General features: G+C 36.5%; 2 protein-coding genes across 5 annotated transcripts in view; one reads left to right on the forward strand and one right to left on the reverse strand.

The window, feature by feature from the left end:
* Nucleotides 1–10,279, reverse strand: part of CIR1 (corepressor interacting with RBPJ, CIR1) — a 38,339-nt gene extending 28,060 nt beyond the window's left edge. For both annotated transcript variants that reach the window (XM_070508128.1, XM_014851645.3), the window contains exons 1-2: nt 10,140–10,279; nt 5,107–5,201 (exon numbers count right to left, since the gene is read on the reverse strand). Coding sequence is in view for 1 of the 2 variants with exons in the window: in XM_014851645.3 (XP_014707131.1) it covers nt 5,107–5,201; nt 10,140–10,211 (167 nt within the window). In the remaining variant the exon portion in view is untranslated. The remainder of the gene's footprint in view (nt 1–5,106; nt 5,202–10,139) is intronic.
* Nucleotides 10,280–10,281: 2 nt separating this feature from the next.
* SCRN3 (secernin 3) overlaps nt 10,282–25,798 on the forward strand; it is a 36,543-nt gene continuing 21,026 nt past the window's right edge. The window contains exons 1-5 of one of the 3 annotated variants that reach the window (XM_014851644.3): nt 10,282–10,414; nt 12,376–12,544; nt 14,020–14,201; nt 14,768–14,967; nt 17,687–17,899. In XM_014851644.3, coding sequence (XP_014707130.2) covers nt 12,386–12,544; nt 14,020–14,201; nt 14,768–14,967; nt 17,687–17,899 — 754 coding nt within the window. In that variant the 5' untranslated portion in view covers nt 10,282–10,414; nt 12,376–12,385. Of the gene's footprint in view, nt 10,620–12,375; nt 12,545–14,019; nt 14,202–14,767; nt 14,968–17,686; nt 17,900–25,798 lie in introns of all 3 variants that reach the window. The other 2 variants (XM_014851641.3, XM_044768691.2) reach the window with 2 other exon arrangements.

Raw genomic sequence — 25,798 nt, forward strand, 5'->3', positions numbered from 1 at the left:
TTCAAACAGTGCTGCCTCTTTAGCAACTGGTTGTACGTTCTGAGACTTTCTCATTACCTGAGAGATCCTCCCAACAGAAAAGAGGAAAAATGTCATGGCCACTCGCACATGCTTTTCTTAAACTTTGAAATGCTGTGGAAATAACAAAGCTTTGAAATCCTATATGCCAGTACAAATTTGGAATTAAGTTAAACAGTGCCAACATTTTTTCTTAATTGTGCAGGATCAAACAGTTTTGGAAAAAATGAGTCTCTCTGGAATTACTTTAGGGAAATCAAACCCAATTAATGCTTTTAAGAGTTAAAGTCTATGAGAGAAACAAATTCTTTTTTTCTTAAAGATTGGCACCTGAGCTAACAACTGTTGCCAATTTATTTTTTTCTGCTTTATCTCCCCCAATCCCCCCTGGTACACAGTTGTATATCTTAGTTGCAGGTCCTTCTAGTTGTGGGATGTGGGACACCGCCTCAACGTGGCCTGATGAGCGAGGCCATGTCTGCGCTCAGGATCCGACCCAGTGGAACCCTGGGCCACCGAAGCAGATCAAGCGAACTTAACAACTCGGCCACGGGGCTGGCCCCAGAATCAAACTCTTGAGTGAGGCCAATGAAGAGAGAATAATTTAAAGATATTCTACAACAGGTTTATTACTATGATGGAATCAATGTCTGCTGCACTTCAAAATTCCTGTTTTAACACTGAAGGTTCCCTGTTTGGGTTCTCTTTAGAGAGAGATGCTGTGCTTTTTAGGAAAAAAACCTCTGAGAAACTGCATGATTTCACTCATATATGGAAGAAAAACAAACACATGGATAAAGAGAACAGGTTAGTGGTTACCAGAAGGGAAGGGGGTTGGGGAGTGGGCATAAGGGTAAAGGGGCACATATATATGGTGATGGATAAAAATTAGACTATTGGTGGAGAACACGATGCAATCTAGACAGAAACTGATAAATAACAATGTACACCTGAAATCACACAACGTTACAGACCATTGTGACCTCAACAAAATAATTGAAAAAAAAAACACCACCTCTGCAACAAATTGAATGACTGGTTGGGCTAAAGTTTTAATTCATAAGATCCAAGTAAAAGTAGTGGTTATAAAGATGGAGGCTCAAGGATGAACAGAATTTCCTTTTATATCTGGAAAAGGCAATCACAAATGATATACCACATGATTAGAATTCCTCTGTTCTTATTTCCTTGGAGTTTGTAAAGAACTATAAAAAAGAAGAGAGCAAAGGATGAAGGGATCTACATCCATAATAAAATACTATTCAGCAGTAAAAAGGAATGAACTACCGATACATCCTACAACATGGATGAAATTCAAAACATTATATTAAATGAAAGAAGCCAGTTGCAAAAGAGCATATGTTATCTGATCCTATTTAAATGACAGGTCCAGAATAGGCAAATCTATAAGGAAAGAAAGTAAATTAGTGGTTGCTTAGGGTTGAGAGACAGAAGGGAGGACAGAGTGTGGGAATGGGGATTGACTGCTAATGGCTATAAGATTTCTTTTTCAGAAGATGAAAATGTTCTCAAATTAGATTATGGTGATGGTCCCCAAACTCTCTAACTGTACTTAAAACCAACATACACTTCAAACAAGTATGAAAATTATATCTTATATTAACACCACTTTAAAACCGGGGCTGGCCCAGTGGTGTGGTGGTGAAGTCTGCACGTTCTTCAGCAGCCTGGGGTTTGCTGGTTGGGATCGTGGGTGCAGATCTACACACTGCTTATCAAGCCATGCTGTGATGCCACCCCACATAGAAGAACTAAAAGGACTTACAACTAGGATACACAACTATGTACTGGGACTTTCAGAAGCAAAAAAAAAAGAGGAAGATTGGCAACAGATGTTAGCTCAGGGCCAATCTTCTTCAACAAAAAAAAAGAAAGAAAGAAAGAAAAGAAAGGAAGAGAAACCTTAAAAAAAAAACAAGCACATGAAAAGCCTAACATCACTAGTTACCAGGGAAATGTAAATTAAAACCAGAAGATACCACTTCACACTCATTAGGATGGCTATTATCACAAAAAAAAAAAAGAGAGCGAGAGAGAAAATAATAAACCTTGGTGAGGGTATAGAGAAATTAGAACCATTACTGCTGGGAATGTAAAATGGTGCAGCCACTATGGCAAATGGTTTGTTGGTTCTTCAAAAGCGAAACACAGAATTACCATATAATCTAGTAATTCCAATCCTAGGTATATATCCAAAGGAACTGAAAGCAGGGACTTTAACAGATATTTGTACACCAATGTTTACAGCAGCATTGTTCACAATAGCTGAAATGCAGAAGCAACCTAAGTGTCCAATGATGGATGAATGGATAAACAAAATGTGGTATACACATACAATGGAATATTATTTGGCCATAAAAAAGAATAAGTTCTGATATGTGCTACAATATGGATGAATCTTGAACACATTACGCTAAGTGAAAGAAGCCAGACACAAAAGGACAAATATTGTATAACTGCCCTTATATGAGGTACCTTTAATAGGCAAATTCATAAAGACAGAAAGTAGAATAGTGGGTACCAGAGGCTGGAGGGAGGGGGAAGTGGGAGTTATTGTTAACATGTATAGAGTTTCTATTTGGGGTAATGGGAAAAGTTCTGGTGATAGTGGCGATGGTACACAACACTTTGAATGAAATTAATGCCAGTGAACTACCCACTTAAAAATAACAAATTTTATGTTATATATACTTCACCCTCAAAAAAAGCATTTCATTTATATTGAAACAAAAACAACATAAAATCAAAACTGGAAGGTCAATTTCCACATCATGTAAAGTTCAACAGGTATATAAAATAAAAGGTAAAGCTATGATATTGGCATTTTGTTTTAACTTCAACTAAAAACCTGCATTTTTTTTTTTTTTTTTGCTGTTGACGTTAAGCAGAATGTACAGATTTTTTGACATCCCATTAAATCCTTTTATTTATCTGGTCAGAATAATAAATGTGATTATCATCTTTAAAAAAGTATGTAGGGATCAATATTCATAAGCTAAGAAACATTTAGGATAGTAAAAACTTAAAAGAGAAAAAACAACAGACAGCTAAAGAACAGAATTGGCTATCTTTTGAATAAGGAATAAAAAACTTTACAAATCACCAATTACTCATAAATTTGCATTTGAACAACCCAAGCTAGAAGCACTGAACACACCTAGTGCCCAGATCCTGGTTTCTAAATATCTTTCTCCAATAAAAGGGACCAGGGTTCCCTGGAATCTGGTTGATTCCAATGCTGGAGCAGGGAAAAATAAAAGACAGGAAGTGGTTTAAAAAGAAAAAAGGATGGGTCATGTTAAATGGATGTTAAATGGATATATAAGCTGATAGAGTGGTCAAAGGCCAAAACTGGAACTATTTTAGCAACAAAATAAGTAACAACAGTATTGGATTGTAGCCCATTAAATAAATATCTGTGAGCCCATACTGAGAGAAATAAATGATTAAATAAATAACTAAATGAGGGAAAGGAAAAATTCTTCTTTCCAGAGGAATTCAAATTACAAAAAAAAATGTAGAGGGCATGAAAGAGACAGAAAATCAGAGTTAGAATACCACAGTAATAACTGCTGCAGGCAAGATCCACTAAGGAATGCTAAAATTAGTGGGCAAAAGATCAAGCAGAAACAGGATATTTGCATAGCTTCAAATATTTATTAATTATACAGGGAAAAAAATAACTCTTCTAAGATGAAGAATAAACATGAACACTATAACCTGTTTCAAGCCTGCTTTCCTACCTCCACTATCCCTCTATTGGTCTAACTCAATATTGGCTGTTTCTTGAACATCCTCTCTACTTTCCCACTGTGCTGATCTTTAATAAGCTTTTACTATACGTAAATCAGTGTTTCTCAACAGTAGTGCTATTGACATTTTGGACTAGATCATTCTTTGTGGTGTGGGCCCGCCCTGTGCATTGCAGGCTGTATTGCAGCATCTCTAGCCTCCACTCACTAAATGTTGGTAGTGACAACATCTGAGTTGTGACAATCAAAAATGTGTTCAAACATTCCCACATACCCCCTGGGGGGCAATAATGGTCCTCAGTTGAGAACCACTGATCTAAATCCTCACCATTCTTCAACTTCAGCCAAAATGTCACCTCTTTCACGAAGCTTCCCTTGTTATCTCAAATGGAATTATTCTGTCCTATGTTAGCCTGCTAGTTTTTAAAGCAGTGTGTGTTTTCAATACATCAGTTATTATATTCAGCCTTGAACTATATGTATATATCCCTTACTAGATTTTCCTGAGGGTAGAAAGAAATTATGTATCACACTTTTATAGGCCCCTACAACACCATTTGTTATCTTGCATGAAGTAGGTACTCAATAAAAGTTAACCAGATTAAATAAAATTAGTGAGAAAAGTACTTAATTGAACTAAAGTTTTCTTTAATTTTACTCTTAATAAACTATACTATATTCTAAAGAGAGTATTTAGTAACAGTTTAGTATTACTTTGCTTAAGTTCCATATTTTGATGAAAAACAGGACTGAGTGGAAGAGAAAGTATGGTCTTCATAATTAAAGTACCACTACTCACTTGCTTGATTAACCTAGAGAACCCAGCTTCAGAATAAGATTTGCAAATACAAACATAAATGATAACAGCTAAAGGACAGGTACCGTGCTGGAAAAAACCAATGAGGAACTCTAGCCACGATCCTGCCATTAACAGAACAATGACATGCAAGTCCAGACACTTTACCTCTTGAAGCTGTTCTGTGCCTCTTTTCATTTGAGTGTATACTAAAGACATATCTTTCTAAGAGGTCTCAGCAGTTCCAGTATAGATTTTCATTATTCTAAGCTTTGCCTAATTTGGGACTTGCTCACCAACTGTACGGAGTCACATCAATCTATATTTTATGTGAATCATGGGTTAGGTTGGAAAAAGTGGCCATCTACATGAGGAGTGAAGATAGTTCACAGGACAAGAAAAGAATTCTATCACTGGGGCATTCAATTAAAAAGAAGCTGACTCAATATTTGATTCAGTAAGGGATCATTCTCATGCAATTGATTATTCTCAAAACACCAGTATAGTGGAATTTCTTACCTATTATCATATGATTCTTGCTCTTTAAGATACTGTTGCATTAACTCTTCTTGTTTCTTCTTATCATATGATATTTTCTGTTCTGCCATCCATACCTAAATTAATAAAATAAAAATTTTAAATGAAATAGTTGGATTTAAACTAAATAGGTTTGCTTTTCTTTTATAATAAAATATAAAATGCTATTGTTTACAGTTTAAAACAATCTATTTTGGTCATAATAACATCATCACAAAATAACAGCTGAAAAATTTGATTTGTGACTTGATATAAGTCCTTGAATCCAACCATTCAAAATAAGCAAACTTTAAGGCAAAAATGTCAAAGGTGAGAACCACTCTGAGCACCCGTGGTACGACAGCTTCCTGCACTCAGTGCCTGTGTTATTTCAGAGATGAGAACGACCATCTCCCTACATGGAATATGTCTAGTCTAGAAAACTCTTTAGCACAGGGCACAACCAGTAGGGTTAAACAATGCCCACAGATGCCACTGGGTGTCACTGACACTCCAAAAGACGAGGAACGGAGGACAAGGAGAAAAGATGGAAAGGGGTCAAAAGGTAGTTGTAGAAAAAAGGACGAGACAGGAAAAGAAATAAGAGATAAGACAGAAGTGCAGCAGATGTCCTGGAGCTGCTCAGGGACATCCACACCACAGGCTGAATGTGTCCCTATGTGACATTCTCAAAATCATAAAAGTGGTGAAGGTAAAAAGCCCACATAACTTATGCAACGATATTTAATCATGTTACTTCCAGTTTTAAAAGGTACCAATGCATCCCTACCACTTTTAGAATAAAGGACCAAGTGTTTGACAGCCGTTCAACATCAACAGCAAGTTAAAACTTTCTCTCCAAACATGCCAAGTCTTAAGAAGGTAAATTCGAGGACAAATACTCACGGTGAGAAAATTATATGTAATTATAAACCGTGGGTGGGGGCAGATAAGTGTGGGGAGGAGGGTGTGGGACAAGACTACCATTACTCAATTTTAAAAGCAAAACAGGGGTAATTAGTATTTTAGTAATGCTGAGATAGGGAGGTTCTGCGGGGACACAGTTTGAGATGTGGATAAGAAAGATTAATAGGGAGAGGAGAATAAAAGCGGAAATGAAAAGAGAACCCTTCAGGGACAGAATATACCAAAAATTTCTTTTGGTATAAATTCCTGAAAGTTTCTTCCACTGACTTCATACCTATGAAGTAACATTATAGAAGAAAAACCTACACTTGGCAGCAAAAGGCAAATATGCGGAACTTTCACTGTAGCTCAAAATGCAAACAGTGCAACAGAGAAATGTAAGGTGTCACTGCCTGGTAGAATAAGATATTCATAATAACATCCTAATAATAACATATTCCTTCTAACAGGATAACTACCATTTAATTAAAGCTTTAGATTTTACTCGATTGCTCAAGAGTTTGAATACATATTGAGTAGTTATCATGGACTAGAATGAGAAGTAAGAAAACATATTCTTGTCCTCAAGATGCTCAGAATCTGCTATAGAAAATCATACTGACTTTTCTGTATGTTTAAACTATTTCATAACAAAAAAAGAAAAGATAAGAATTATATAAATAAATCATAACAAGACAGTTTGATATTTGGATAACAAATATGTACAAGATAAACAATAGAATAAAAGGGTCATTAACTTTAGGTGGCAGGGAGGAAGGCTGGTATAATGGAATGCTTCATAGCAGGTTTCGTTTTTTAAAAGTTATTTATTTTTTTAATTATCTATATTCACAAGTAATGTTATCCATTTCTTGTATATCCTTCCAAAGATGTTCTAAGGCACATATACAAAAAATACATACAGAAAACACACATATACACACACATTCTTTCTTCACTCTTTTTTTTCTTTTTAAAGATTGGCCCTGAGCCAGCATGTTGCCAATCTTTTTTTTCTTCTTCTTCTTCTTTTCCCCAAAGCCCTCTAGTACATAGTTGTACATTCTAGTTGTAAGTCCTTCTGGCTCTGCTATGTGGGACGCGGCCTCAGCATGGCTTGATGAACGGTGCCATGTCCACGCCCAGGATCCGAAGCGACCAAACCCTGGGCCACCGAAGCGGAGTGTGAACTCAAGCACTAGGCCACGGGGCCGGCCCCGTCACTCTTTTTATAAATGGTAACACGATGCGCACATGTGCACATGCATACACGCTATGTACAAAATAAAATTCTATACCATGGAGACCATTCCCAGATCAGTAAACAAAAAGCTTTCTTGTTTTTTTAGCGGGAGGGGGCTGAAGATCATTTTATTGTGGGGCTACACCTATCATTTATTTAACCAAGCTCCTACAGTACTGATGGGCATTTAAATTTCCGGTCTTTTCTATTACAAACTCTGCTGCAACAAATAACTCTGGACACAAGTAACTTCACAAATATTAAGCAGAGTTTTGGAGAGGATCAAAACTTTCCCAAGGAGGGGCCGGCCCCGTGGCTGAGCGATTGAGTTCGCATGCTCCACTTTGGCGGCCCAGGGTTTTGCCAGTTTGGATCCTGGGTGTGGACATGGCACCGCTCATCAGGCCATGCTGAGGTGGCGTCCCACAACTAGAATCTACAACTATGTACTGGGGGGCTTTGGGGAGAAGAATAAAAAAAAAAAAAGAAGACTGGAAACAGTTGTTAGCTCAGGTGTCAATCTTTAAAAAAAAAAATTTTGCCAAGGCAAAAACAGCAGGATATTATCGGCAGAGGGAACAACTCAGGCAAAGGCCCAAAGGTGTAAAATAGAAAGTAAGTAGTTTGATAGCATTGGAGTATAAAATCTGAGGTAGGAGAACAGCAGTAGAGGATGAAGAACGAAAAACTGGAGCCAGATTACTTGGATTTAATCCTGTAGTATTTTAACAGGGTCTGGAAGAGACCAGATTTGTGCTTTAAAAAGACTACTCTATGGAGGGCCAGCTGGTGGCGTAGTGGTTAAGTTCATGCACTTTGCTTCAGCAGCCTGGGGTTCGCAGGTTCGGATCCCCAACCTGGACCTACACACCACTCATCGAGCCGTGCTGTGGTGTCGTCCCATATACAAAGCAGAGGAAGACTGGTATGGATGTTAGCTCAGGGCTAATCTTCACACACATACGAAAAAAGACTAGTCTACGGAAACAAACCAAATATTCATCAACTGATGAATGGAGAAATAAATGTGCTATATCCACACAATGGAATTACTCAGCAATAAAAAGGAATGATGTACTGATACATTCTACAACATGGATGAACTTTGAAAACTTTATGCTAAATGAAAGAAGCCAGTCACAAAAGAACACACACTGCATAATTCCATTTATATGAAATGTCCAGAATAGGCAAACCCACAGAAATAAAGCAGATCAGTGGTTGCCTACGGCTGGGTGAAGGGAGGCAGCAGTTAGGAGGAAGGGGGCATGGTTAAGGGGGAGTGACTGCTAACAGATAGGGGTTTTCTGGGGGGGGGGTGATGAAATGTTCTAAAATTGTTTGTGGTGATAATTGCACAAATCTATGAATGTACTAAAAACCACTGAATTATACACTTCAAATGGGTGATTTATGGTATGTGAATTATATCTCAATAAAGCTGCTAAATAAAAAAATAATCTTATTCTGATGGCTATGAGAATGGATTTGAGAAGGGTCAAGGCTAGAGACAGAAAAATCAGTTGGGAAATGTAGTGGTCTGGGTGAAGGACGATGAGGGTGTAAGCCAAGACACAGGCAGTAGTGACAAAGAGGAGAGAGAGAATCGAGAGATATTTGGGGGGTAAGACCAAGAGAGCTCATCAGCTGACTAGATAAATGGGTGATAGGAAAAGGGTGAATCTTGAATTTCTGGTTTAGATGACTAGATGGACTGTTACTACCTGTATTTCTACTCGCATGAGACAGGAAGGATAAAAACAGCAGATTTAGGATAAAACACAAGTTCCATTTCAGACATGTTGAGTTTGAGACGCCTGAAGGATATTAAGATAAAATTGTCTAGTATATAATTGTCTTGAGGTGCCTTGAGCTAGGAGGAGAGATCTGGGGCTGTAGACTTGAGAGTCCTGAGTGAAGACAGGGTAGTTAAAACCATGAAACTGGATGTGATTGCTTGGGAAAGCATATAGAGAAAGCAAGATATAGGTCAAGGACAAAACTCCAGGGACATCTGTATTTTAGGAGCAGGCTAAGAATAAGTATGAGTGTAGGGGCAATTAACATTTTATTGAGCACTCCACATGGCTGGCATACTGCTAGGTGGTACTTTGTTTCAAATTCCTTACACACACCATCTTATTTAGTCCTCACAACAATTTCACAAGTCAAAGCAACTGATACTGATCATTGTTAATTTACAGATTAGGAGATTGAAGATCAAGAATATTAACTATTTTGTGCAAGATCTCAGGGCTAAAAGTGACTGTGCTAGAATAACTAGAATCCAGGTCTGATTCCAAAGCTCAGACTCTTCCTACTTCACCATTCTGCTTTCTACTGCTATAATATTCAGTAGGGTATTTCTGTACTGCACCTAATGGACCTATAATTGATTACTTAAAAGCCAAATTTCAACGAAGTCATGAGACAGACACTACATTATCAGGTGGATTAAAAGAGGAAGTAAGAGGTGAATTTATTTCCCTTTTAAGATATAAAATAAAAAGGGAGTCTTCTTTGTACAGGATAGCAGAGCTCAGAAACCGTGACCCCTGGGATCCGAAAAAGCAAAACCAGAATCTGTTGAGGGAAGTAACGAGGAACCCTATTATCAGTCTTCATGTCTTACAGATTGACATTCTAACCGACAAAACCGACAGCGCCGATGACAGCCGCCAGTCTCCTGGCCGATGTAGAATAAACGTCGAGGACCAGCTTTGTCAGCGAATTTCTCAGTGAAGAAGAAGGGGCGATATCACCGGGGCTTTAGGCCTGGAAAAGGGGCGACTGTCCCAAGGATCTGAGAGTCAGCACCACTCACCTCCAGCAGACCCTGGGAACCCAGGCGCCAAGGGCCAGAACACTCCCTCATCCCATTACTCACTTTTTTGATATTGGATTTGGAAGCAGGATGAAAGTCCTTCTTGCACATGAAATTGGCAAAGGATTTCCCCATCTTGGAGGCTGAGCTGGGGGAAGGCCGCGGCTAGACCTGCGAGCAACGTAAACAAACTCTGCCGCCTAACCGGAACTGCACCGCCCGTGGCAGCGGGAGCTTCCGGGATGAAAGGTGACAGCTTCCGGCAACCCGCGCCCCTGCCTGCCAATCTTCGCCCCTTCCCCCTTGCCCCCGTGCACTTTGGGTAGCTCCGAGGCCAGGTGAGGGGCATGCAGGGGGGAGGGGTGTGCATAGCTGAGGCAGGAACTAGGAAGACGGGAACTGTGGCGGGGCAGGACCCGGGGCTTCCGCGGAGGGGCTCCGGGTCTGGGCTCCGGGTCGCGGCTACGCGGACTGCAGTGTGAGCGCCGCCGGCTGGGGTGCGGAGAGCGGACCGGGCGGCTGCTCTTCTGTAAGGCGCTTGAGGTTCGAGCCCTTTCTGTCTGTGAACTCTAACTCGAGTTACATAAACGTTTCTGCCCCGATTTTCTCATCTGTGTTTTGAAAACAGTAATTTTCTCCCTGACTGTAGTACGTTTGTGAGGCTCAAACCATATGATGTTTCTGAAAGCGCTTGGTGAAGTAAGGCATATAAAATAGAATGTCACCTCCACAAGAGCAAGGACTCTTATTTTGTTACCAGCTGTACGGTGCCTGGCGCAGAAACATGTTCAGTAAACATTTGTTGAATGATGAGTACGCACTAGGCGTTAGGAAAGGCTCTCAGGCATTCCGCCCCCCCCGCCCCCGAATGGGCTAGATGCCTTCCTAACTGGGCGGCATGTTTCCTGAGCTTCTCTACGACCTCAGTTAGACAGCTCAGATCACCTGGTGCAGCGTGATGGCCCTTAAGACTCAAAGGTTTTGCGTGCATGTGGCTGCTACTGCAGTAGGGGATCCACCAACCAAGTCCCCTCACCGAGGTGGTGGGTGATGTCAGTAAGCTTTTTGTGAGAAATTTACTCTTCTGGCAAATAATAACAGCTTTCATTTGAACGTCTGCTGTATTCCATGCACTGCCAAACGGTTTACACATTATCTTATTAAATTCTCATAACAGCCCCGAGATGTTTATTGATGAGGCGGGAGGCGTAGAGAGAGATTAAATAGCCTGTCAAGGTTTCGCAGTGGTGGAACTAACTTCGTAACACAAATAGAAGGCGATCCAGAGTGTAAAGGTTGAAATAGACACAGAAAAGTACAGAAGTAATCATGACCTCTCTCTGTCACTGAGGAAAAGAGAAAAGCCCTTAGTTTCAGGCTGAAGTTGTTACTTGAGTCATTTTGTTTTCTTTTTAATGAAACATTTATTAGATTTGAATTTTGTTTTTAAGTTGCTAGTATCTGCCTGTGTAAAGCCATTCTGAGGTCTGGCTGGGCATTAAAAAATAAAGGAAAGAATTCTATAAACTCTATAAAACAATGTGTGCATTCTGGAAGCAAAATAAAAAGTTCAAGACACAAATGTTCTACTAAAATTGAGGATTTAAGATTTTCCAAATTACAAATGAAGACATAATCTTGATATTAAATTCTACAATCAGGATTTACAAGTTGTGTATGTGAGCGTCCTCTTGGAAATAGCAGCAATTTGGAATTTTACTGACATCTTTTCGTATTTGTCTGATTCAGTGAGTTTGTTTCAAAATTTCAGTCTTACCAGTGTCAGTGTATATTCTTCTCCAGCTCAAAGGAGACCCCTTCTTCCTTGTTTTGAGGAAATACTGAATACATAATTCTGGGTCTTTTCCATAAGATAAGTCCCAGTGATGAGAATACAAAGATTAATAAGACATACTGCCAACCCCCAAGGATCTGCTGTCCAGTAAGGAGATTCATATATATTCACTAATATAGTAGAATATGTTCTTTATGACAGTAGAACTAGGTAGTGTTCAGGGAAGACTTCAGGAGAAATACATCGTGGAGGGTAAATTTGACCTATAGACTAGATGAAGGTACTTGTTGTTGCCATTTTCTTATTGATTATTGTAGTACAAGATTCATTCCCAAGTCATTTTCTTATTGAGTTTTGTGCTACACTATATGAAGTTTAAAAGTTTAATGAACACCCTTATTAGATATGGCGATAATAAACTTGGTCATCAAGTAAAACTCTGTTTTGTATATACTTAAAAAATGTTGTTCTCTTTTTGTTTTGAAACTTCTGTATGATTTTTAGTTTTAAAAAAATGAAACCTTGTTCCTGTGACACTTTCGTGGCATTACCTCCAGCAACAGTTGATAACAGGATTATTTTTGGAAAAAATTCAGATAGACCCTGCGATGAAGTACAAGAGGTGGTTTATTTTCCTGCTGCAGTTCATGATAACCTGAGAGAACATCTTAAGGTAGGTGAAATACATGTTTTGTTAGCAATATGTTTCTTTAAAAATATCGTAAACAGTTATTTCTCTCGTTAGCTAGCTATTTGTCAGAGACTATAGAAGTTAAAAATTCAAGAATTTAAATTTGAAAAATATGTGAATCAGACGTCTGGTCTTCTATTTCAGTGATCGGGAGGAAGCTGAATCAACACCAATAATAATTGTTAGTTCTTTGATCAGACATTTGCATGCCTACCATATGCAAGCATATGTTAAATAGGGCAGGGATTTCAAGCCTACTGTGAAGACTAGGACTGTCTTCCAGGAGCTTGGTCTAGTAGAGGAATAGGATGGATATGTAACTAACCCCGCTATACAGTAGGATGCTTTAAATGCTACATTTAAGTAAGAGCAGCAAGCTGTGACAGCAGTGGACAAGGAGAAATTAATTCAGAGTAGGGATCAAGGAAGGTTTCACCAGGAGTTGGGGTTTCAGCTGGAGTTTGATGGACAAAAAGTATTCTGATTGGTATAGAATAGGAAAAGTCGTTCCAGACTGGGAATAACAGTTTCTTATCAAAAAAGGTTTATTGAGCCCAGTGGTCACACTCTCAACATGGGTTTTATGCAATCATTTGGTAGGATACACATTAATTAAAGGATCCTTTAAAAAATTTTATTAAAAATCCATTTAACATGGAACTTAAAAGTTAACATATGCTTTTATTGCTAAGTTATATGTTTTTTAGATTTCATTTTACTGATATTCCAATATTAAATATTAGATGTTTTCTGTATACCAGGACTATTTTTTTCTTTTGCTGAGACTGTTTTTCATCTTGGATCCATTTCCCCTGTATCTCTTCATATTCAAATCTAGACTGTCCTGTCTAGGGTGGTTCTGATTCTTTTCACTGCTGTGGACATATCAGATGGATGACTTCCATATGTGACATGGGCTTCTATGCTAATACCCTTGTATTTAAGGGCTACCATATGGGACTTAGATCGTTAACCAAGAAACACTAGACATTGAGATTGAGAACTGCTTCCTTAAACTTCAACTAGCATACATCTTCCTCTACAAAGTGTTTCACGATTTTACAACTAGAAACTCTCTCTCTCCTGAGCTTCTCTTAGCACCTCATCTTCACTTCTCTTCATGGCCTTTATACTTTATATTTTGTTGTATCTTAGTTAATGTACAAGTCTTAGTTTCTTGAAAGCAAGATCTGTATCTGATTCATCTTTGTAACTAACATATCTCTTAACAGAATGCTTGATAATAGGATATGCTTAGCAAATATTTGAATGAATAAATGGTTTAGGGTCAATCTGAATATGTTTTAAGGGTAATGCTTTTATTATTAAAAATTTAAATTTAGTTATATTTCGTGTATCTCATAATGGTCATATCTTCTGATTGATTTTTAAGATTCTGAATTTTGAAAACTTTTCTTTTTCGGTTTTATGGTTGTTGCTATGACTTTTTTTTACAGTGTACTTACATAGAAATTGATCAAGTCCCTGAAACATATGCTGTTGTCCTTAGTCGCCCAGCTTGGTTATGGGGGGCAGAAATGGGAGCCAATGAGCATGGAGTTTGTATTGGGAATGAAGCTGTATGGGGAAGAGAAGAAGTTTGTGATGAAGAGGCACTATTAGGCATGGACCTTGTCAGGTTATTTTTCTGTTATATTTTTGCACTATAGAACTTGTCTATATTTTAAATTTTGGTGTAATGCTTACATGTTTTATTTTTCTATTTTTTTCATTTTTGGACTTTGATACTTTATAGTTTGTGTAAAAAATGCTTCAGAGTACAAGCATGCAATTTCAAGACTCTCAAATATCATTAATTGGGAGAAGGGAAGGAGTTTCAAATTATGATTTATTGGAAATACCTGACAGACTTTATCACACTTTAATTTTCACAATAACCTCATGGGGTAGATATTTTAATCCTCATTTTACAGATGAGATGCCTGAGGTTCAGAGATAAAGTAACTTGCCAATATATTACCAAGTTGGAATTTGAACATTGATCTGTTTGACTCCAAAAACTTTGTTTTCATGATTCCAAACTGACTTCAGAAGCAATAGTTGAAAAGTTGGATTTCAGTTTATCTGTTGATTTGAAAGTATTTTTACTTTGAATATAAATACAAAATCTCACATGCATGAAATTATTTAAGAAAAATAATGGAAATTTATTTTAATCTGAGGACTTTAATATTTTCATTTTAGGCTTGGCCTTGAAAGAGCTGATACAGCTGAAAAAGCCCTCAATGTCATTGTTGATTTATTAGAAAAATATGGCCAGGGTGGAAATTGTTCCGAGGGTAGGATGGTGTTTAGCTATCACAACAGTTTCCTGATAGCGGATAGGAATGAAGCCTGGATTCTGGAGACTGCAGGGAAGTACTGGGCAGCAGAAAAAGTAGAAGGTATGCACAACTTTTCAAGGTTTAATTTGTCTTACAATTAATAAAATACCCCCTAAATTGAAGATATTGCATGTAATTGTCTTTCAAGATTTATAATCCAGTGCAATGAAGGGTTGAACTGCAGGAGAAATGAAAAAATTTGAAAGAGCATACAGTGAAACCACTATAAAGAACTTTCTTGAAAAAAAGAAAAAGATAGTATCTCTTTTTCTCTATGTGAACATGAATTTCATATGACATATAGATATATTTTTTTTCTGTGCAGCAGCTCTTGGCTGTTTTTTAGTACTTTTCCACTTTTTAATAATTCCTTACCTTTTCTTCTTTTAACTTTGGGCTGAACTCCAAAATTTTATCATACATAGGTATGGAGGTGAGGAAAGGGGAATGGTGTTGGTGATGGGTGTCTGAATATATTGATATAATAATATATAATAAATATATAATTATAATATATTTATCACATATATAAATTTACATATTTATACATAAATATAATAAAGATATAATAACAAAATTTAAAGTTTGATATCATTGAGTAAAATAACCAATTTGACTGTTTTAGAATGCTTTGCTTTTTTTTTTCATAGTTTCGTTGTGATAATATATTCCTCTTATTTTTCAAGTGAGGAAATCCAGAGATGTGAAGTGATTTCTCAAGGCAATAAGTGAAAGAGTTAGAATTTAAATCCTTCCATTCTGACTCTCTGTTCAGCTAGAGGACAGCCTTGTGCTCAAGCATGATCACATAATTCCTATGTACTTACCTCCTGGATCTCCTAATTTTACTAGAGAGATAAGATACACATGTGAAAATATCAAATGGTTCATGAATGATACAGATACACAGATGCTGTGAACATTTAGAGAAACGAAAAGTCATTGTGAGCTGGAGGGGTTCAGAAAGGCTTCATGAAGGGAGCCTTGAACTTTGGAGGATTTGGATGTTAGTTTTCACAATAGGTCATTGCTAGTTGTTTTGAAGAACATTTTATTTTATATTTTTCATGTATGTTTATTAATATATAAAATTGAATTTAGACTATTTTTCTTATTGTGATCATTGGCCTGATTGCACATTAAGCACTTTTAATTTTCTTATGTTTGCTGTATGCAAGCAGGAAATGAGTAAATGTATTCTGTTGAAAAAGATAGCTCCACCTAGCCACCCAAAATGAGTACCTTCGTTGGGTCTAATTATCTAGCTGTAGATTAATTTTGTCCATGGATTCCTCTTCCTATTACTAAACGGGTCCAAGAACTAAATAGCTAAAGTAAATAGTAGGGGATTATCTATCAGATGGAAAATTCCTTTTCTCTATCTTTGATTCTATCATGACTTAGTCTAGTTTTTGTAATGAGAATATCCCGTGTGTGACTTCTTTAAAGTAATTTAATTGATTTCTACTTGGCAGACTGTCATTCTAAATCTGTTTTAAAACATCAATTTTCGTTTATTGTGATCTATTTCTTTTATTATAATCTCTTTAGAATAAGATTTTATGTCTTCTATTTTGTATTTTAGTTGAAAATTTTATTTACAACTTAGTGCCGTGATATGTTTGGAAGCCTTATGTTTCTGTCCTAAACTTATTTATGACTATTTTTTTAAAAGTAATTCATATAAAAGACTAATATTTAGAATATAAAGAACTCTTAAACTCAATAGTAAAAAAATCTGATTATAAAAATGGGCAAAAGACATGAAGAGACCTAAACTGATATACAGATGTCAAAAAAGCACATGAAATGATGTTCAGCATCCTTTGCTATTAGGGAAATGCAAATGAAAACCACAATGAGATATTACTCTACCTTTATCAGAATGGCAAAAATAAAAAATGACACCACCAAATTCTAGCGAGAACATATAGACTGGATCACTGATAGATGGCTAGTAAGAATATACAGCCACTCTGGGTAACAATTTGGCAGTTTTTTAAAAAAAGTAAACATGCAACTATCCAGCAATTGCAATCTTGTGCATTTATACCAGAGAAATAAAAACTTAAATTCACACGAAAAGCTGCACATGAATATTTATAGCAGCTTTTTCCATGATAGCCAAAAACTGGAAGCAACCCAGATGTCCTTTAACTTATGAATGGTTAAACAAACTGTAGTCCATCCATATCGTGGAATACTACTCAGCAATGAAAAGGAATGAACTGTTGATACACAAAATAATCTGGATGATCTTTAGAAAATTATACTCAGTAAAAAAACCCCGAAAGGTTATATACTGTATGATTCCATTTATATAACATTCTTGAAATGACAGTTATGGAAATGGATAACAGACTAGTGATTGCCTGGGATTAACAAGGGGGTGGCAGTGGGAGATAAGTGGGTGTGGCTATAAAGTGGCAATGTGAGTGATCCTTGTGGTGATGGAAATATTCTATATCTTGAATGTATCAATACCAGTGCTTTGGTTGTGATATTGTACCATGTGTTGCCATTGGGGGAAACTGGGTAAAGGGCACATAGGATCTATTACTTCTTACAACTGCATGTAAATCTAAAATTATCTCGAAGTAAAAAGTTTAATTTAAAAATAATTAATTTATCTTTTTGAATATGTAATAGGTACACATGGTACAAAATTTTGAAGTCTATATTTATATTTAAATAGTGATTGAGAATCATAATGTACAGATAGATACATTATGTTAAATATGACTTTTTTCTCCCTTCCCCTGTTCTTCTTTGAAAATAGAGGGAGTTCGTAATATTTCTAATCAGCTTTCTATAACAACCAAGATTGATCGGGAACACGCAGACATGAGGAACTATGCTAAGCAGAAATGTTGGTGGGATGGTAAAAAGGAATTTGATTTTGCTGCGACATACTCTTATCTTGACACAGCCAACATGATGATTTCACCAGGCAGATATTGTGAAGGCTACAAGCTTCTGAATAAACACAAAGGTAATTTATCATTTAAACAATATCTGAATGAAAAATTATATTTTGTGTAGGTATCATGTGGGTGTGACAAAATCTGTTTTTTGAGGACTTATTCTTAGTAAAGATATAGTTTCATTAAAACTGAAAACGTTGTGATATTGTAACTTGTTTTTTGAGATGAGTGAATTGCTATATGATTGTGAGAGGGTAGTGATTCTTTTGGAAGGACAAGTTCAGATTCACAATCCTCAGACCTTTTATCATTTCTTACTAAGATTCTTAAAACCAAGTTGGGATTACTTTTCTTCACAGAGTTCATTAGAATATGGAGATAGCCTTTTTTGATTACTACTGCTGCTTCTTTCATTTATCTTTTGATAGTATGCTTATTGGTTATTTTCTTATTACAAAAGTTATATCTAAAACCGGTTGAGAAGACAAACTGAGCACATGTAGGAATTCCCTGTTTCCACTCCAAAACTCTAGAAATGTTGAATAAAACATTTAAACATTAAATATATATATTGCTAGGTTCAAACACAAGAAGAGAAAACTACAGGTACCAAAATGAAGAGAGGACCCATAAGTATTAGCAAGATTTGAGGTGTCCCCTCTGCACACAGTCCTCCTCCTCTCTGTGTCAAAGGAGGGATTCTGGACTAGATATAAGCCTTAGGAGCTGGTTTTAACATCCGTGAGAATGTAAGTGTCTAGGTGAAAGACCCACTTGGGGAGCAGAAACTGGATTCCTTACCTAGATTACAAGTCTGAAAAATGCTACTCTGCTCCCTGCCCTGACTCCTATCCTGAAATTGAGCTCTCTGCTGTCCCAGGCTATGGGTCAGTACAGTTTCTTGTGAGAGATTGAACTCTGAGCTACATGTATTTTGTAGGCTCAGCTGGGGCAACCTGTACTGTGCTGAGAAACAAACACTAGTTTGGAACCAGTAAATCACACAGGACCCCAGCATACCTGTATCTCTTTACCCACTATGTGAATATTTGATATGAAATATTCAGATTTTAATCAGATTTCCTATCCAAATGGGAAATCTGCTATAATGAATCTGCATATAACTGCCATTGAAAACATTTAAGTTACATGGACTCAGATTAAAAGATGTAGTTTCTATATTTACTATGGGTAGTTTCTACTGTTATGTCCTTAAATGCACTGACCTTTTCTTCTGCATTATCTAATCTGCTGTTAATCTCATTTAGTTATATTTTCGTTTGAGATATTGTATTTTTCATCTCTACGTGTTCCATTTGGTTCTTTTTGTATATTTCCCATTTCTCTGTTCATTACCTTCATGTTTTTCTTTAAATCTTTGAGCATATTCAGCATACTTATAATAGCTGTTTTAGCATCCTTGTCTGCAAACTCCATTATCTCTGTAATTTCTGGATGTGTTTCTGTTGATTTAATTTTCTTCTGGTTTGGGGTTACATTTTCCTACTTGTTGACACGTCTAGTAATTTTTGATTGGATGATGGACATTGTAGATTTTATTTGTTGAGTTGGATTTTGTCCTATTCCTTTAAAAGATGTTCGACTTTGTTTTATCTTTAGTTAAGTTACTTATGGAACAGTTTCATAACTTTTAGGCCCTTTTTAAAGCTTTTCTAGGGTATCTCTTGTGTAGCTTTTATTCTAGGGCTAGTTTAGTCCCACTGCTAAGGGATGTGATCCTTTTGGGATCTTCACTGAATGCCCTGTGTACTAAATGAGATATTCTTACTCCAGCTGGTGGGAGCTCAAAGATTCCTTGCTTAGTGTTAGCTTTATGAACTTTTTTTGTGAGGAAGATTGGCTGTGAGCTAATGTCTGTTGCCAGTCTTCCTCTTTTTTGCTTGAGGAAGATTGTTGCTGAGCTAACGTCTGTGGCAGTCTTCCTCTATTTTGTATGTGGGATGCCACCACAGTGTGGCTTGATGAGCAGTGTGTAGGTCTGCACCTGGCATACAAACCTGCCAACCCCAGGCCGCTGAAGTGGAGCATGTGAACTTAACCACCACGCCCCTAGGCTGGCCCTTTGTGAACTTTTTTCACTCATAGTTCCTGGTAATTGCTTGTTCCTCAAAATTTGTTCCTTGTTTGGCCTTGTGGGGTTTCACCCTGTGTGTGTGCAAGTTGGTATTCAGCCAAAGGCTCAAAAGAACCACTATACAGATTTCTAGAACATTTTCTTTGGGTAGTTCCTTCCACTCTGGTGCTTTGTTCTCCAAATTCTAGCCACTCTGGCCTCCATGAACTTCAATATCTGTTTCTTCAACTTGGAGTGATCTTTGGGCTGTGTCTGGGTGCCCCCTTCCTGCACTGTGGTCTGGAAATTGTCTCCAACAACATTGAGCACTGGAGCCAACATGATGGTAGGGCTTACCTTGTTTGTTTCCTTTCTCTCAGGATTGTAATCCTACTGTACCTGTTGTCCAGTGTCCAAAACCAGTTTTATATATTTTGTCCAGTTTTCTGTTTGTTTACAGTAGGAAGGTAATTCTCGGCCCTGTTGTTCCTTCATGGTTAGAAGCAGAAGTCCTATTTACATTATAGTAAGTGTTTTTTGTAGGAGAGAAGACAAGTAAGGGGCTGGCCTGGTGACGCAGCAGTTAAGTGAGCACGTTCTGCTTTGGGCGGCCTGGGGTTCACCAGTTCAGATCCTGGGTGCAGACATGGCACCGCTTGGCAAGCGATGCTGTGGTAGGCATCCCACATAGAAAGTAGAGGAAGATGGGCATGAATGGTAGCTCACAGCCAGTCTTCCTCAGCAGAAAGAGGAGTATTGGCAGCAGATGTTAGCTGAGGGCTGATCTTCCTCAAAAAAATAAAAAGGAAGAGAAGTAAAATTTTTATCCAATAAGATACATTATTATTATGAACTGCACATCAGCACAGCTACTGTAAGTTCACTGAGAGTTAAATAAATAGGCATTAGTGTTTTACATGCTTTTTATTATGCAGAAGTTCTTCGTAGATTGTTATACAGGTTTTAAAACATTTTAGTAGTATTTGGGGAAATTGATTGAGTTTTTAAATGTGGGCTAGGAATACATTATTATTTTTCCCACTTAAAATAATGGACTGTAGGCTTGTGCTTTTCAGTGTCTTCCTGAACAGTTTAGATTCAGGGAAGGAGGATGTATGTATTTTAGCAATCACTCATATGGAGGCCTCCATTACCCAAGGCCTACAAAGTCTCTCCTAGAAGATAATTCCTTTGACAGTGATTTCAGAGAAAAAAATTATAAACACATGAGCAAATTCAGTCCTGAAGGAGGAACTATTTATACAGCAAATACAGGAAATTCACCTCCAAGGGACAATTAGAGCTAAATGAAAGAGGTTTAAAACAGTACAGTTGAAGTTTTCAAAGGTATTTGATAATATTAAGGAGTTATTTATAAAACCAGGTGTGATCATTGTATTTTGTTTATGTTTATAAAAAGCATTTTTGGGGCCAGCCCCAGTGGCCTAGTGGTTAAGTTCAGTACACTCTGCTTCAGTGGCCTGGGTTCATTTCCTGGGCATGGATGTACACTGCTCTGTTAGCAGCCATGCTGTGCTGGTGGCTCACATACTAAAAAATAGAGAAAGATTGGCACAGATGTTAGCTCAGGGCGAATGTTCCTCAGCAAAAAGAAAAGAAAAGTTTCTTTTTTACAGTCACATACTGAAGTATTGTGGATAAAATGATATGACTGGAATTAGCTTCAAAATAATTTAATGGCAGGAATTTGATAACTGTTGAAGCAATGATGAATGTGTGAGAGTTCATTAGGCAGTTTTTCTAAATTTTTATGTATGTGACATTTTCTATAATAAAAAGTTAGAAATTGGGGCCAGCCTGGTGGTGTAGTGGTTAAGTCTGTGTGCTCCACTTTGGCGGCCTGGGGTTTGCAGATTTGGATCCTGGGCATGGACCTACACACTGCTCATCAAGCCATGCTGTGGTGGCGTTCCATGTACAAAATAGAGGAAGATTGGCACAGATGTTAGCTCAGAGGCCGTCTTCCTCACCAAGAAAAAAAAAAGTTAAAAATAAAATAAAAATGTTCAAAGATATAAAGGAAGGAATGAAATCCATAAAGTAAGAGTAAGAGATTATGGGAAAAAAAAGATGAATTTGAAAATTCTAAAATGCACAGAAATTCTAAAAGTGAAAAATACAGTCATTGAAACAAAAGTAACAAATGTTCAAAGTCAAGCATTTGGAAAATGCAGGTTGGTAAAAATGAGAAAAAATTCACTCATAATGAGCACTTAGGACTCACTCAACATTTAAATTTTTTTAACTGCAAAAGTAAAATGTGTCATTGTTAGCATGTATTGTTTGTAGCCATATTTCTTTTTTTTATAGTGGTAAAATTGGTATACAGCATTAAATATATTTCAGCTATATAACAATAATTTGATATTTGTACACACTTTGTAGCCATATTTCTATATATATATATATATATACAGCTTATTTTTAAAAATAAAAATAGGTCAATGCTGTATACTCTATTTTAATCCACTTTTTACTTGATGATATATTGGAAAGATTATTCCTTAACCTTTTGTTATCATTCAGTTTGAAATATTTTAAAATTTCCCTTGTGATTTCTTTCTTGATCCATGGATTACTTAGAAGTGTGTTATTAATTTCCAAATATCTGGGAGTTTCCCAGATATCTTATTGTTATTGATTTATAATTTAATTCCATTGAACTCAGAGAACATACTCTCTATGATTTAGTCCTTTAAAATTTACTGAGACTCATTTTATGACATAGCATATGGTCTACCTTGGTGTACAAAATACACAATTTGTAGTTGTTGGGTACAATGTTTTGTAAATATCAGTTAGGTCAATTAGGTTAAGATGGTTATGGTAATCATCTATGTCTTTACTGTTTTTTTCCTTATTGTATATATTCCTGAAAGAGGAATATGAAAATTTCCAATTATGTTTATGCAATTATCTGTTTCTCCCTTTAATTCTGTTAAGTTTTGCTTCGTTTATTTTGAAGCTCTGTTTTTAGGTGCATACACATTTATAATTGTTATACCTTTTAGTGAATTGGCCCTTTTACCTTTATGAAATATTATTTTTCATTGGTAATATTCTTTGTCTTGAAGTCAGTTTTAGCCCAGCCTTCTTCTTCTTTACAAGACATATATTTACCTATCCACTTGCTTTCAAACTTTCTGTCTTTATATTTAAAGTACATTTGTCGTAAAAAGAATATGCTTGGTTCTTTTTTTTTTTTTAACCATTCTGATAAGTTCTGCCTTTTAATTATGGTGTATAGTTCATTAATGTTTAATGTAGACTGGTTCTTGTTCCAGATAAGATGGTTTAATTACACTCCATTGTGTCTCTCCCTGTGAATGTAACCAAAACCCTGAATACTGCATGGAGCAGCTATCTGAAGACTCTTAAAAGTAAAAAGATACAGGCAATAGGAGAAAGAAATCAGAACTCAAAGTAGGAATAATCCAGCGTGAGTTTCATGGGTTTTTCCTTCCATATCACTCAGCCTGGTTTCAAACAGTGTGAATACTGGAACTGTGTACTGGGTGAGGACAGAAAATGGACCCAAAGCTTCATAACATGATGTTACAATCCAAATGATACCATCAAAAATTACTTAATATACAGAAAAACTGGAAAATCTCAACAACTTGGAAGGGAAAAGACAATCAACAGATACTACCCACAAGATGATCTGGATGTTGGGATTATCAGACAAACACTTTAAATAAAGCAGCTGTTTTAAGGATGAATACTCTTGATATGAATGCAAAGGTAAAACATCTCAGTACAAAAAAGAAGCTATAAAAAAGAATGCAAATTTTATAATATAATTGAAAAACACAATAACCAAAGTAAACAATTTACTCGATGGGCCCAATAGTAGAGTGGAGATGACAGAAGAGTCAGTGAATTTGAAGATAGATCAGTAGAAATTACGTAATCTGAACAAAGAGAGAAAAAAGATTGAAACGAACAAAAAGAAGAGAGCCTCAGGGACTGAGGGATAATACCCAAATATCTACAATCTGTCATTAGCGTCTCAGAGAGAGAAGAGTGTGATGTGGAAAAAGTTTTTGAATAGATAATGGCTGAAAACTCAAAATGCCAAAAAACTTAACCTTACCGATTCAAGAAAGTTGGTGAACTCCAAACAAGATAAACTCAAAGAAATCCATGGCTAAATGAACAAACTGCTGAAAAGCAAAGACAAAGAAAACAAGTTTGAAAGCAGCTAAAGGAAAACACCACATTACTTACTGGTAAAAAACAATTTCTGAGAATTTTTGGTTATAAATCATGCATGCCTAAAGGCAGTGAAACAACATTTTTAAAGTTCTGAAAGAAAAGATCTGTCAACCCAGAATTCTATATCCAGTCAAAATATTCTTCAGGAATGAAGAGGAAATAAAAACATCCTGACCTGTAAGAAAACTAAGAGACTTTGTTGCCAGTAGCCCTGCTCTAAAAGAAATGCTAAAGGAGGTTTTTTAGATAGAAGGGAAATGGTACCACAGGGAAACATGGAACTTTAGGAATCAAGTAAGAGCCACAGAAATGGTAAACATCTGGGTAAATATAATACTATGTTTCTCCTCTTAACATCTTAAAAATATGTCTGACCATTGTAAGCCAAAATTACGTTTCCTGTAATACACATGATAACCACAATATAAAGAGGGCAGAACATAGGGACCTATATGGTGGTAAGATTTCTACATTCTACTTGAATTTGTAAAATATTAATTTTAGTAAACAGAAAAGTTAAGTATGTATATTGTAATCCTAGAGCAACTATTAAAAAAGCTACACGACAAGATATGGGTAAAAACCCAACAAATAAATTAAAATGGAATACTAAGAAAATATTCAAAAAGAAGGCAGGAAAAGGGAAACACAGGAACAAAAAACAGAGGGATCAAATAGAAAACAACAATATAATGCAGACCTAAAGTCAAATATATCTATAATTTACATTAAGTGTAAATCGTCCAAACACACCAATTAAAAGATGGAGTGTGTCAGATTGAAAAGAAAAAACCCAGGACTCAGCTATATGCTGTTTGTGAGTAACTCACTTTAAAGAGGTGAAATGTAAAAGAATGAAAGAGGATACACTGTGTAAGCACTGATCAAAAGACGGTTGGACTGGCTATATAAATACGGGCTAAAGTAGACTTTAGAGCAAGGTGGATTACCACGGAGAAGGAGGGTCATTACAAAATCAAGAAAGGTTCATTTTACCAAGGAGATGTAACAGTCCTAAGTGTATATGCACCTAGTAACAAAGATTCAAAATACATGAAGCAAGAACTGATAGAAGTGAAAGGAGAAATTGGCAGTTCCACAGTTAGAATTGGAGACATTGTTCAATACTTCTTTTTCGGTCATCAGAAGAACCAGTAGACAGAAAATCATCGAGGATTTAAAAGAACTGAACAATACCATCAGCCACTGGATCTAACTGATATTTATAGAATACTCTAGCCAACAACAGTGGAAAACACATTCTTTTCCAGTGCACGTGGAACATACACAAAGGTGGACCATATCCTGGGTCATAAAATAAATCTTCATAAATGTAAAGGAGACGTAACAAAGTATGATTTCTGGCAATAATGAAATTAAATTTGAAATCAATTCCAGAAGGATATCTGGAAAAATCTCCAAATTCTTGGAAATTACACAATACACTTTTAGTCTGTGGATCAAAAAAGAAGTCTCAAGGGTAATTAGAAAATATTTTGAATGGAATGAAAATGAAAATCAACATACCAAGATTTATGGGATGTAGCAAAAGTAGTGCTTACAGGGAAATTTATAGCATTGAATGCTTATATTAGACAATAAGAAAAGTCTCAAATTAATAATATAAACTTTCACCTTAAAAAAAGAACAAAAT

The sequence above is a fragment of the Equus asinus genome, chromosome 4, assembly GCF_041296235.1.
Source record: "Equus asinus isolate D_3611 breed Donkey chromosome 4, EquAss-T2T_v2, whole genome shotgun sequence".
Lineage (NCBI taxonomy): Eukaryota > Metazoa > Chordata > Mammalia > Perissodactyla > Equidae > Equus > Equus asinus.